This window comes from Rhinichthys klamathensis, unplaced genomic scaffold (genome assembly GCF_029890125.1).
Source record: "Rhinichthys klamathensis goyatoka isolate OS25496 unplaced genomic scaffold, OSU_Roscu_1.1 h1tg000169l_1, whole genome shotgun sequence".
In the NCBI taxonomy this organism is placed as follows: Eukaryota; Metazoa; Chordata; class Actinopteri; order Cypriniformes; family Leuciscidae; genus Rhinichthys; species Rhinichthys klamathensis.
The window spans coordinates 2,112,886-2,126,190 of NW_026606700.1; the positions used below are offsets into that span (position 1 = coordinate 2,112,886).

The 13,305-nt window shown below is 37.2% G+C and overlaps 1 protein-coding gene across 2 annotated transcripts in view; it reads right to left on the reverse strand.

Annotated features, from left to right (window-relative positions):
- doc2d (double C2-like domains, delta) overlaps nt 1-13,305 on the reverse strand; it is a 90,885-nt gene that overhangs the window by 62,139 nt on the left and 15,441 nt on the right. For both annotated transcript variants that reach the window (XM_056259669.1, XM_056259670.1), the window contains exon 5: nt 9,205-9,314. In XM_056259669.1, coding sequence (XP_056115644.1) covers nt 9,205-9,314 — 110 coding nt within the window. The remainder of the gene's footprint in view (nt 1-9,204; nt 9,315-13,305) is intronic.

Here is a 13,305-nt window from a genome sequence, read left to right on the forward strand (position 1 = left end):
TTGAAATTGCATGAAACTCGACAGACAGATCACATTTATTAGCCAGTAGACATGTGCAAAGTTTCAGAAACGGGCGTGGTGCAGGGACTCAGTAGCGCCACCTTTTGACAAAAGTGGGGGGGTTAGTTTTATAGTTTTACCTACAATCATAAAAATCGGTACGTAAATTGTTCGGATCAAGCCGAACAACTTTCTAATTTACAGTCATTAGCTTGGACCAACACGAAGTCAGATATTTTAGTTTGAATGTGGTTGTTTTCTCTCCCTCTGTCTATCTCTGACAGAGAGAATGCACCCATAAAATCATACATAGGGGCATACTGCCCTCTTGTGTCCAAAATTATAGTTATATATACATATATTTGGTATGTGACTGAGGACCTACAGCTTTTAAATACGGACGTCCACATTGATAATGGTGGCACTTGCAGAGCGCTCGAATGAATTCCTATGGAAGTAGAAATTAACTAAACGTTCGCTCAGCTCTGCTCGCTCGTCGCCATGGACGTGCACCATTATGAATGCCAGTGCAGCCGCATACTTTTTAGTGTCACTTTAAAATTAGTGCAATAACGGGGCCGATTGCTTGAATTGTGAGTTCAACAGTCTATTATTTTTCACGGAAAACACAACAACAAAAAAGTACAATGATAGATTCCCTTAAATAAGGGGCTTTTACATAAAATAGCCTATTCCGTCATCATCTTTTCAGTCAGCTCTTCACTCTCGTGATTAATGAAATTTGACTCCTGTTGCTGATATTTGCTGCAACTTTCGTTCCGCTCACAATTTAGTAAGCAAACACGCTTCAAATGTGTTTTTATTTTATTTATGTGTATATATATGTGTGTATATATATATATATATATATATATATATATATATATATATAGCTTATGTTTCAAATATGAGTTAATTAACAATCGTTGGAAAGAATGATACTTTTAATATCACTAAACCGTCATTAGGTGCCGCCAGGCGACCGTCTTAATGAGCGAGTCATTGATTCATTCGTTCAAACGATTCGTTCGAACGGCTGAGTCATTCATGAATGAGACAGATTATGGATTGGTCGTTGAATCTTTGAGTCAACCGATTCGTTAAAAATGCTGAATCATTCAGTAATGAGAACGCGTTGCTGTGAGATGCTCGATGGTTCTGCTGTGATCTTTGTTTAACTATTTTCGCTGCTGAAACAGAAAAAAAAGTTAATATTGCATCTAAAATGTAAGTGATTTGACTTGTGTGTGTGTGTGTGTGTGTGATTGTGTCTGTTACAGTGATTGTTTAACCCTTGTTAAAGTTTAGGCCTTGTCTTTTTGGATATATATCTTTTTATATAAAAAAATAGGCATACAACCCATATATTTTAAATGTATTGTTTGCTTTAAATTACATTAAGATTTGTATGTTTGGTAATTGAACCTGAATTAATTTTAAATGAATGTGCTATATATCAGATCATATATTTGTTTTCCTTAAAATTTAAACTAACACTAACTTTATTCTCATCTGAATGATAGATTATTTATTTCTGTATATAATAAAAAACACATTTGATTTTTCTTTTTTAATCAATGTAGAATGTGTAACTGAAAAAATAAACAGATTAGGGCTCTATTCGAGAACAAGAAATGAAAACCAATGTCCAAAAGATTTTTTTTGCTTTTAAACTATGTGTATGTGTGTGTGTGTGTGTGTGTGTGTGTGTGTGTGTGTGTGTGTGTGTAAGAGATTTTGGTTGGGTGACATTTGTAGTTTACAGTTTGACAAAAGCACAATGTTGTGTTTTATTGCAATTGTACACAAATATAAGTAAACACTTTGCAGTTTGAATAATGTCCTGTATGAACAAAAGGACGGAGTATGTTTTTATGTCTACATTGTTCAATCACGTCTCACACACACACACACACACACACACACACACACACACACACACACACACACACACACACACACACACACACACACACACACAATTTTTCTAATCAGATCAGGCAAGTAATATTCTGTCTTGGCACACTTCATATAACTTTCAATCTTGTGTACTTATTTCATGTGTCCATTAAGTCCATGAGACCGTAGGGTGTCTCATTTTTCATTTTAGGATTCAGAAGTTTGCTCACGCATATGATATGTGCCCTCAATGCACACTTTTGCAGAGCCCACACTGATGCAAGCTCTACAGTACACATCAACAGTCAAAGCGGGGTTAAGTTATTACCCGTCATGCACAGTAACCCTTAAGGCACCAGGGTGGCGGTGCCACCGGCTTGTTTATATATATATATATATATATATATATAAATATAGCTGCGAGCAGCGATGAAGGGCCAAAGCCGGCGGCACCGCCACTCCGGTGCCTTTAGGTAACTAAAGGCACCGGGGTTGCGGTGCCACCGGCTTGGGCCCGTAATCGCTGCTCGCAGCTATATTTATTATTATTATTCTTTTTCTATCAACCTTTCGGGCACTTTTGGGGCCCTTAACGTGCTCGAAAACTCTTGAAACTTTGCACACGGGTCAGAACCCGCGGCCATCAGGGCCGGGCTGAAGATGGTACCCGGGCGTGGCAGGGGGGCTCGACAGCGCCCCCTGGAACGCGGTCCGAAAACTGGGTCTATAAATCAAACACGCTTTCATGTAATAATTTGAAACTTGGTACACATATAGATCTCATCGGTTCATATATCCTTCATGCTCTTACTTTTTACGCCAGCCCAACAGGAAGTCGGCTATTTAGGGTTGTTTGGAAATGCATGCTCAGGAATTTGAAACACTTCTCCTAGGGAATTCCGCCGTTCGTCTCCAAACTCGGTGTGCATGAAGTCAAGACATTGAGGATCCCAAATTGCGAACGGATTTTTGATATCTCGAACGGTGTGGCCGTGGCGAGGAAACAAATTTATGGCGAATAATGGAAACAGGAAGTGTGTTATAACTTCAGCATACGTTAACTGATCTTGATGAAACTTCAGCAGTGTGTTTGCTGTAAGAGGCCGATCACATGGATGTGACTATTGTGAGTCAAAGTTATAGCGCCACCAACTGGCAGAAGGAAGTGTGTCACTTTCAAAATGCTTTGAAATCACCCTCTTATTTTAACCCGATTTGCTTCAAACTTCACTACTATAATGTAAACACACGGCAGATGTAGACCTGTGAATGGATTCTTGATATCTTAGATACTGTTGTCGTGGCAACGCATCAAACTTTAATATTCTTTTTTTATGCTTTTGAGACTCTTAGCATACTTGAAATTGCATGAAACTCGACAGACACATCACATTTATTAGCCAGTAGACATGTGCAAAGTTTCAGAAACGGGCGTGGTGAGGGGCTCAGTAGCGCCACCTTTTGTCAAAAGTGGGGGGATTAATTTTATCTACAGTAATAAAAATCGGTATGTGTATTGTTCTCTTCAAGCCAGACAACTTTCTAATTTACACTCAATAGCTCCAACCAACAGGAAGTCAGATATTTTGGTTTGAAAATTGTCATTCTCTCAATCACAACACAAACAAGAGTCTCTCTCTCTCTCTGAGCCTACGTCTCTGTGTGTGTGTGTGTGTGTGTGTCTGTGAGTGTGGGGAGGGGGAGGGGGGCTAGATTAACCATTTGACTGCTGTGTGGTTTGGCCTGCATTAAAAAAGAAAATAAATGTCTTGCGCCTTGTATTTTTTAAATAAGTTGTATTAATAAGTAAAGGCATATAACCAGTTGAATTGTAGTGCATTGAAAATAGTTTTATATAATTAGTTTATTAATTAAATTAACTTTGTCCATAAACTTGGTCAGAAAATTTGGTCCATAAATCAAACACACTTGCATGTAATATTATGAAACTCGGTACACGGTAAACAACTTTAAGCCAGCCCAACAGGAAGTGGGCTATTTTTGTCTTAATGTGGATGTTTTGCAAAACCAGGCTCTACAATTTTACCCACTCCTCTTAAGTGGTTTATTTTATTCCCACCAAACTTTTTCAACATGATGAAAATACATTAAAGAAGCATAATTGTGAATATCTATTGAATATCTCAAATTGTTTTGCTATGGCGAGGGATTAAAGTCATGTAAAAAAAATAAACACTAAAAGCCTCATATCTTCTAAAAATTTAATTATACACCATTTATTTCTAGATAAAATTATACAAATATCACAACTAAACCCATTTTATTCTTGTTTTCAATTTAAGAATAATGTACAAGTTTAAAAACAGCCAGGATGCACTATTCAGTTAAAAAAAATATATATATCAAATAATACATAGGGCTATACTGCCCTCTTGTGTTCAAAATCAGGTAGGCCTATTGTATTTAAATATATTAGGTAGCCTATGTGACTCCGAGAATATTTTCTCACCGGTTATTTGACGTGTAACACCGGGGGCTTTTAAATCGCTAAGTTAAAAGTGAAAGTAAAGTAAGGACGTCCGCATGGACATTTATAGTGGTGGCGCTCACAGTGCGCTCGAATGAATTTCTATGGAAGTAGAAATGAAAAAATGTTCGCTCTGTTTTGCTCGCTCGTCGCCATGGACGCGCACCGTTATGAATGCCAGTGCAGCCGCATACTTTTTAGTGTCACTTTAAAATTAGCGCCATATCGGGGACCGATTGCTTCCGGTTTTCAGGGAAAACACAACAACAAAAGAGTAAATGACAGATTCGCTTAAATAGGCGCTTTTACACAAAATATTCCGTCATAATTTTTCCAGTCAGCTCTTCACTCTCGTGATTAATGAATTTTGACTCCTGTTGCTGATCTTTGCTGCAACTTTCGTTCTGCTCACAATTTAGTAAGCAAATACGTTCAAGTTTTAATTGTAGTGACTAAATGATTTTATTATACACACACACACACCAAATTGACGGTGGGTGGCCATGGTATATTTAAATCTGCATATTGTAATATCTGCTGGGCACCCCTAGTCTAGTCTTATTAAATGTATGCTTCATCTTTCATTTTTAATTTGTAAATTTGATCAATAAATTCAATTGTTTAGAATAATAAGACACTATATGGCTGTTACTCTAGGTAGGGGTGATCAAATTAAATCGTTTACACTGAAAAATAACAATGCATTAAATAATGTGAGATTGTTTTAAATATGAGTTGGAAAGAATGATACTTTTAAACATAACACTAAACCGTCATTAGGTGTCGCCAGGCGACCGTCTTAATGAGCGAGTCATTGATTCATTCGTTCAAATGATTCGTTCGAACGACTGAGTCATTCATGAATGAGACAGGATGTTTATGGATTGGTCATTGAATCTTTGAGTCAATCGATTCGTTCAAAATGCTGAATCATTGTGTCTCTTACAGCGACAAGAGTTTAACCCTTGTTCAAGTTTAAGGCCTTGTCTTTTTGGATATATATCTTTTTTTAAAATTCCAAAATATGCATACAACCCATATATTTTAAATGTATTGTTTGCTTTAAATTAAAGTAAGATTGTATGTTTGGTAATTTAACCTGAATGAATTTAAAATGAATGTGCTATATTTCAGATAAATATATTTGTTTTCCTTAAAATTTGAACTAACACTAACTTTATTCTCATCTGAATTATAAATAATTTATTCCTGTATAAAATAAAAACACATTTGAATTTTCTTTTTTAATCAATGTAGAATGTGTAATTGAAAAATAAACAGATTAGGGCTCTGAGGACAATAAATGAAAATCAATGCGATATGGTGAATGTCCAAAAGATGGCACCCACAGACTGTTTTAAATGGGGTTGGATAAATATTTTTTGCTTTTAGACAGTGTGTGCGTGTGATTTTAGTTGGGTGACAGTTGTAGGTTACAGTTTGACAAGAGTTTATAGTTTGACAAAAGCACTTTGTTGTGTTTTATTGCGAGTGTACACAAATATAAGTAAACACTGTGCAGTTTGAATGATGTCCTCTATGAGCAAAATGACGGAGTATGTTTTTATGTGTAACAGTTCAATCGCACCCGCACCTCACCCACACAGACACACACACACACACACACATATTGAAACCTGAGTGAAGTACAAAGCCCATAATGAAGAATAGTTTAGCATCCAAATACATCGCAAATGTTGAAACAGTTTGATTCTAATGAGAGAGTTACGTGAGCCAAACACCACTTACTTTCACTTTCGCTTTCAATTATTTCGGTTATTTCTTAATTATAGTTTTTTTTTATTCTTGTTCTGTTCTGAATATCATTAAATTTAAAGAATTGCTTGTGTAATATTTTGAGTGTATCATCAAAACAGATTAATTCTCTCGGTTTAGTGATTCCCTAGTTATTTTTTTATTGTTTTCATTGTTCTAATCAGGTAAGGCAAGTGATATATATATATATATATATATGTTTATATATATATATATATATATATATATATATATATTTGTATATATATATATATATATATATATATATATATATAAATATAGCTGCGAGCAGCGATGAAGGGCCAAAGCCGGCGGCACCGCCACCCCGGTGCCTTTAGGTAACTAAAGGAACCGGCGTTGCGGTGCCACCGGCTTGGGCCCGTAATCGCTGCTCGCAGCTATATTTATATTTTTGGTTTGTTTTTTGCACACAAAAAGTATTCTCGTCGCTAATCACGGCAGAAATGAAAGGCAGAGCACGCACTTTATTACAGTTCGTCAGAGTTGTTTTACGGATATAAAGTTTACCAGTTTATTAAGCACCCACTGAAAAGGCATAAAGTATGTATATATTTGTTTACTGTTAGTTGTAACGAGTGTTTTTCTGTAATTCGCTGTGTATGTTGATGATAATGAAAGGGAGAGAGAGAGTTTATGGATAAGACTTTAATGCGCATTTCTCATACTGTGTTTATTCAGCTCTTACGGTGATTTTCTGGAGTAAAACTGACGATTCATCTTTTGTCTGATGTACAATAAACTTCATAATACTCATCAGTAAATGTTTGGCCATCATTCGCAGGCGGTCCGCTACAACAGGCTTGCACTAATAGTGGATAAAAGCAAGATGAAAAATAAGTTATAACCGTAATTAAACTAAACTATACCTGTTCTCTGGCTCTGTGGGCATTATTGTCCGACTCCAGGTCGAAATGAACACAGCTACTGAGAGTTTCTGTGTTGATATTTTCATTCCGTGAGATGAGATGAGATTGTCCTGAGTCTGACACTGAAAAACAAGCTTGTGAGGCTCCGCCCTCAGTGCCGAGAGCAGCAGCTCATTTGCATTTAAAGGGATACACACTAAAACGGCGCGTTTTTCTCAGCCCCCAAAAGTGACAATTTAAACATGCTGTAAAAAACTATCTGTTGGGTATTTCGAACTAAAACTTCACATACAAAGTACATGGTACTGTGGACATCAAAGACTTATTTTACATCTTGTGAAAAGGGGCAAAATAGGTGCCCTATAAATTATATCGGGGCCTTTACTGACAGACTGGGAAGGGAGGTGCTGCAAAAATGTAAAATTTGAAAAACAAGGTGTTTTTTAACATTCAAGCATGAAAACCTATTCTAGAAGACCCCAAAAACAAAATAGACTTTGTAAGAAGGGCATAATAGGTCCCCTTTAACAAATTTTCTCCGCACGATATAATGATATAACGACAGACAGGCAGACAGATAGATTCAATAGTGAACAGATTCAAAGATTAATTTCACTACAATGAATCAAATTCCTCCACCAACAGCAAAATCTCATTGCTCTAAAATCCCTATGCACAAAATATAATTAAACATGAAATTGCTCTGATTAGCTGCGATTGTTGCATCATGCTTTTTCACCTGAAGTGAGGACGGAAAAATGACGCTGGAAATGTGTCACATCTGGTTAAGGTGTTTTTAAAATGTGGCAAAACAAATTTGTCAGCTAGGCTCCTAAAAGACTACAGCTCAACACACACTGTCTATTAATAAACAATAAACACCTACTGTATGGTTCCATGACATCCGTTATGATAATGACTCCGCTAAAAGCATAGGATGCTTTTATATAATGGCACAATAGCACTATTGATAACGCACCCATTCTTAAAAAAAAAATGTCCCTGCCAACAGCAGTCATTGTTCTCATTGAGAAATGACATTCACATGACAAAAGCTGATGAAAGAAAGGACATTTATTGACAGGGGGCCATATGGGAGGAAATACAGTAAATATGGAAATACTTGCTCTGGAATTTTATACGTAAAATATTCATCCCTGCCGCCTCTCCCTGCACTGAACGACTGCAGTCGGGTTTGAGATTAGCCAGCTGTCATAGCCCAGACACAGCCACTGTGACAAGGTGCTGACGCTGCCCGTGGTGACATACTCCATCTACGCCTTGGGCTCCAACAACCTGCTCTTCAGAATGATGGTCACAGAGCGTAACAGAGCGTAAAGAATCATCAAATCAAACTCATCCTTTGGGATTCAAAAGTGGCAAGAATCCATGTTCGCCACGAGAAACAGTTCGGCTTGTGTCAGTTTTGGCAGAATGTATGCATCTAATTGTATTTTTAATTTACAAGAAGCTTCTGTGTTAAACAGTTTCACTGCGGAGGCTAAAATCTCTGGATTGAAGGTATTTCTCCAGTGCTGAGTAAATCGGGGTCGAGTTAAAAAACCGTTTCAGTATGAAACTAGAATTATTCACGGCCTCAACCAAAAAGTGGAACAAGTAAGGCAAACAGCTTCACTCTCTCTTTCTCTTTCTCTCCCTCTCTCTCATCCTACGAGAGCTCCTGCTAGGTTTGTTTCCCAGCTGTACATCAGAAGGGTTTCTATTACATTTGTAGAGAAATTACCCTATCTCAATCTGTCCTCTGAGTTTTATTGCTCAAATTGTAGCATTCCTCTACACAGAAGGTTAGACCCAAGTGTGGGTGTTACCTTAAGGCTAATGTGTGTTATTGCACCACAGAGACGTCCACTACATGCTGTCAAAGACGCGCACATACATACATGCCCACACACAATGCGCTTCGTGTGACAAAGAGTTGACTTGACCTGAACATCATGAAGTAATGAAATTCAGACATGCACAGCACACAAACGGGGCTCAAAAATGTTCTCACTGTCATTAATAAGGTGGATGGAGACACTCGTGGGATTTTACAGAAAGCCATATATTCAAAGGGTGAATTCAGCAGTGCAAGTAAAGCCAAAAATAGTTGGATGCAGGTGAGAATCATGGGAAATGGAGGTGGTACTGTACCTGAGGGTTTTTGTGGTCATGTCAGCAGCCGTAATGCCGTGATAGATGAGCGTCTCGTTCCACACTGGATTCAGCGTGTTCTTTAAAGTCTTAGTGCGCAGTTTGTTTGCCTGAAAGAGAGAGGGAGAGTGTATTGAGAACGACAATTAACTTAATTTATAGACACTCTGGGTCAAGACAAGTGTGCAGAAATATCTGCTGGGTTTACAACAGCTGTGCCCGCACATAAACTTGTTCTTAACATCAGTCTAATGTTGATGAACCCACCCAGATTTATGTAAATGAGAGAGCGTGCGTGCACACACAGTTAGTAATTAGCATAAGACATGCCCAAACCATCTCCATGTAAGGGCTATTGCATGACCTCTCCTATGCAGCCATTCATCACTCTCCAAAAACCTTATGGGGGGGGGGGGTGGGGGGGGGGCCTTGCATCACAATAAGTGTATTGTGATTGTCAAAACATTTGGTAACTAAACAGAATTTCATTAAGTTTAGTGACAACATGTTACAACTGGTAGCCTACTGTTTTTATCAGTGCTTGGGACAAATTTCACAATTTCAATTCATACGCTTGCAATACGATTCCGATCTTGATTCGATATTGATTCATTTGGATACATATCAGGTACAGCTACATGTTAATTTTTCTCAAGGAAAAAAATCTCTCAACTAATGTTGTAAACATACAGGAAGTCCTGTCAGCTGGTATTATTATCAAAGATTAAAATCAACAACTCAAATTAATAATAGTTATCTTAGACGTGTAAATTTGCTTTGTGTGCACAAATACTACGTTTCACAATGCCGCCTAAACTTCTTTGGTGATCGTCGCACAGGTGGGGGTCAGCAGCTTATATATAGTGACCTTGAACGGTGTGGGGGAAACGTGATTAGTACAGACTGGTCTAATCAAGAGGTTGCAGATCTTTATTGGTTTAATTAAAACCCATACCTTGTCAATATGTGTGCTTGACTTCATGTGGTGCTGCGCAGACCGAATGGCGTACGATATCAAAATCCAGGGAGAGCGACTGATTCTTGATGTCACATGCCAAACAGTCTGGGCAGCACATTGGCTTTTTAAATTTGGCGTGAGATTTCAAACATGTGAGCGTGAGACAGAGCGTGAAAGTGTATGTTTCACGCCAAATGCGTGAGAGTTGGCAATCCTATCTAAAGATCTATTTTGTAAATATCTATGAGCACATACAACAATATTTTCTGCCTTTTCATGAAAGATACATCTCAGACTGAGCTATAATGGATCATTTTTGTAACTCTCAAAGTAATTGAAGTAAGATTTATTGTGGGGTAGCTATTAGCCTATGAATTTCTATTATTAATCTTAAACACACACACACTGTTTACCAGCAAAAAATAAAGTAAAAATATTTTAAGATCTAAATAAAAAATCTACTTGAAAAAACTTTTCAGAGAATATAACTCAAATTAAGTTTTTCATTTGTCCTCATTAGAAAATGTGTACTTTTTAAATATTTATACTTAAAAACAAGAAACAAATGTGAGAAGAAATAATTTAATTCAAAATATATTCTCTGAAAACAAGAATTGATCTGCATGGTTGTAATGATGTTTAGATGTTTTTACTGGAACACAAGACAAAAATATGACAATTAATTTTCTTTTTCAGTGCAGGTGAGGTTTAAACACTTTCTCAAACAATATTTTCATTGGAACCTTATTTCATCACCATATGCCCGTGGATTGTTTTCATGAGTTTCACTCAATGTCACCATAGAGCAGCACCATTAGCTTATTACTGGGGATATCCCCCTGGAGCAACATGGGGTTAAGTTCATTGCTCAAGGTCAAAATGGTATGTTCAAGCAACCTTGCGGTTATTGCCCCAGTACATCTTAAATGAAGAAACTGAGCACTAAACTCACCACTAAATCAGAAGCACAATCCAGCCCAAAATAAACATTATTTCACATTTCATCACCTAAGAGCATTTTGGGGGAAATAATTAACACCCCAAGCTCAATCTGTGCAGAAATTACCACTGCTGTAAATAGTTTCTCAATTTAAAGAATCTGTTAGAATCGGCTGCTGCTCAGTCGAGCTAGTTTTGTGAAGTGAGTGTTGGTGTAGTGGTTAAGGCCTTGAACAAAGCACTCAATCACAGGTTGCACTAGAGGATCTACGTATATCTTGTATGAACATAAAATAAATATTTATAAATACAGTTCCGCGCATAACGGCACATTAAACATCAAATATGTTCTGATTGGCTGTGAATTTGCACCACATTTTTGTATTCAGGGAGAACAGACCATTATTTTTTGTCACGGGAATCTTATCTCATTGCACCTGGCTAGGGCACAGAATAAAAATGGCACATCATTACTCATAAAGAAAAACTACAAAGACAAAAATGCTATTTAAAAAACAACAACTAAAGTTTCAAATGGCCAAATAATACAATATAATGCTAAAAAACAATCATGCTGGGTAAAAAATATTTATGGCTGGAAATGTTCTTATTGTACCCATCACTGACAGGAGTAGTCCCTTTGTGGCCAAGGTGAGATTAGATGCAAAAAAAGAAAACCTTTTTTTTTTTTTGCTATATTGCTAAACAATTGGTTCGTGGTGCAACTAAGCTAGACGATCCAAATTTAGATATGTGATTGTGCCAGTGTTTCAGACATTATTTTACCTGCAAAAAATTAATTATAATAATTTACTACAACTAATTTTATGTAAGTTGGATTTCAAATCTACTTGGGTCAAAAATCTGAGAGGGCATGCCCCCAGTTTGAATGGGCATGATGCATCTGGGTAAAGATGACAGTGGCAAAGATGAAGAAAGAGAGTCAGTCAGGGAGGACAGAAGAGGAAACATCATTTATCTCTTCTCCCTCAGGTGAAAGGCAGACATCTGCTCACCTACTTTGCATTGGAGAGAAAGGACAGGAGGCTTTCCCCAGCTCACCTGCCCTCTGTCTTACACATACACAAAATCATCACCCCTTCTGTGTCTTACCCTAAAATCTGCTCCCCCATACTCACAAACATACACTTGTTTATCTAGTTACAGTATCTAAATGAAGACATTTTATAAACATCTACTGTGGATTTACATTTAAATAAGACTAACCCCAAACCCTAAAAATGATAGAATGAAAGAACAGCAGACAGACAGACAGACAGATTATGGGATGATTATAGTATCAAAATGATTAACACGTGCAAGCACACTTATCAATGAACTTGATACATGTTGCAGAAATGTTTTATCCATGCCTTTCAACTTGCGTGTGCAAAATTCAAAATTGAATGAATGTGAAGCAATTTGTACAAATAGAGACATTTTTGTGAATACAAATGGTTTCCTTTGTATTAGTGTATCATAATTTGCGCATGCAACACAGAAGATGTGCATGTGTGGATCAGGTGACACGCGTGCATTCATTGACGTCTTTTCTTTGTCGATCTCATTTGATTCATTTGGATTTTGAGACTTTCTCTTCGCGGTTTTTAAACATTTCACAACCCACACACAAACAACTACAAATGAATAGGCCTGGTGCTAATTATTAATGTGTGCACAACTACCCATCTATTTGACAAATTCACAAATGTGCGTCACTACATTTTAACTAATACAATACAACTTGTGTGTGCAAAATCCAAAATCACATGAATGTGCAGCATTTTGTACAAATAGAGACATAGTTGTTTATACAAAACCTCGATTTTGTATTAATGTAGGCCAGAATTTGTGCATGCAACAAGTAAGATGTGCAGTTGTGGATCAGGTGACACGCGTGCATTCATTGACTCGTTTCTGAGTCGATCCTATTTGATTCATTTGAATTTTGAGACTTTCATTTCGCGGGTTTCGCCTTCCACGATCCACACACAGCTGTCTGAGAAAACCTGCTACCACTAGATGGCAGTATTCTGCTAAAACAGACAACGGCCGCGTAATCAAGCGTTCTTCCGCATTTAAGACGCTTAATGAGAGTGATATTGAAGCACCAAATTTAGTACACAATAATATAGGCCTACCCTATTAATAAAGCATACTTTATAGAGGTAAACAGATAACATCAGATTATGAACAACACCCAT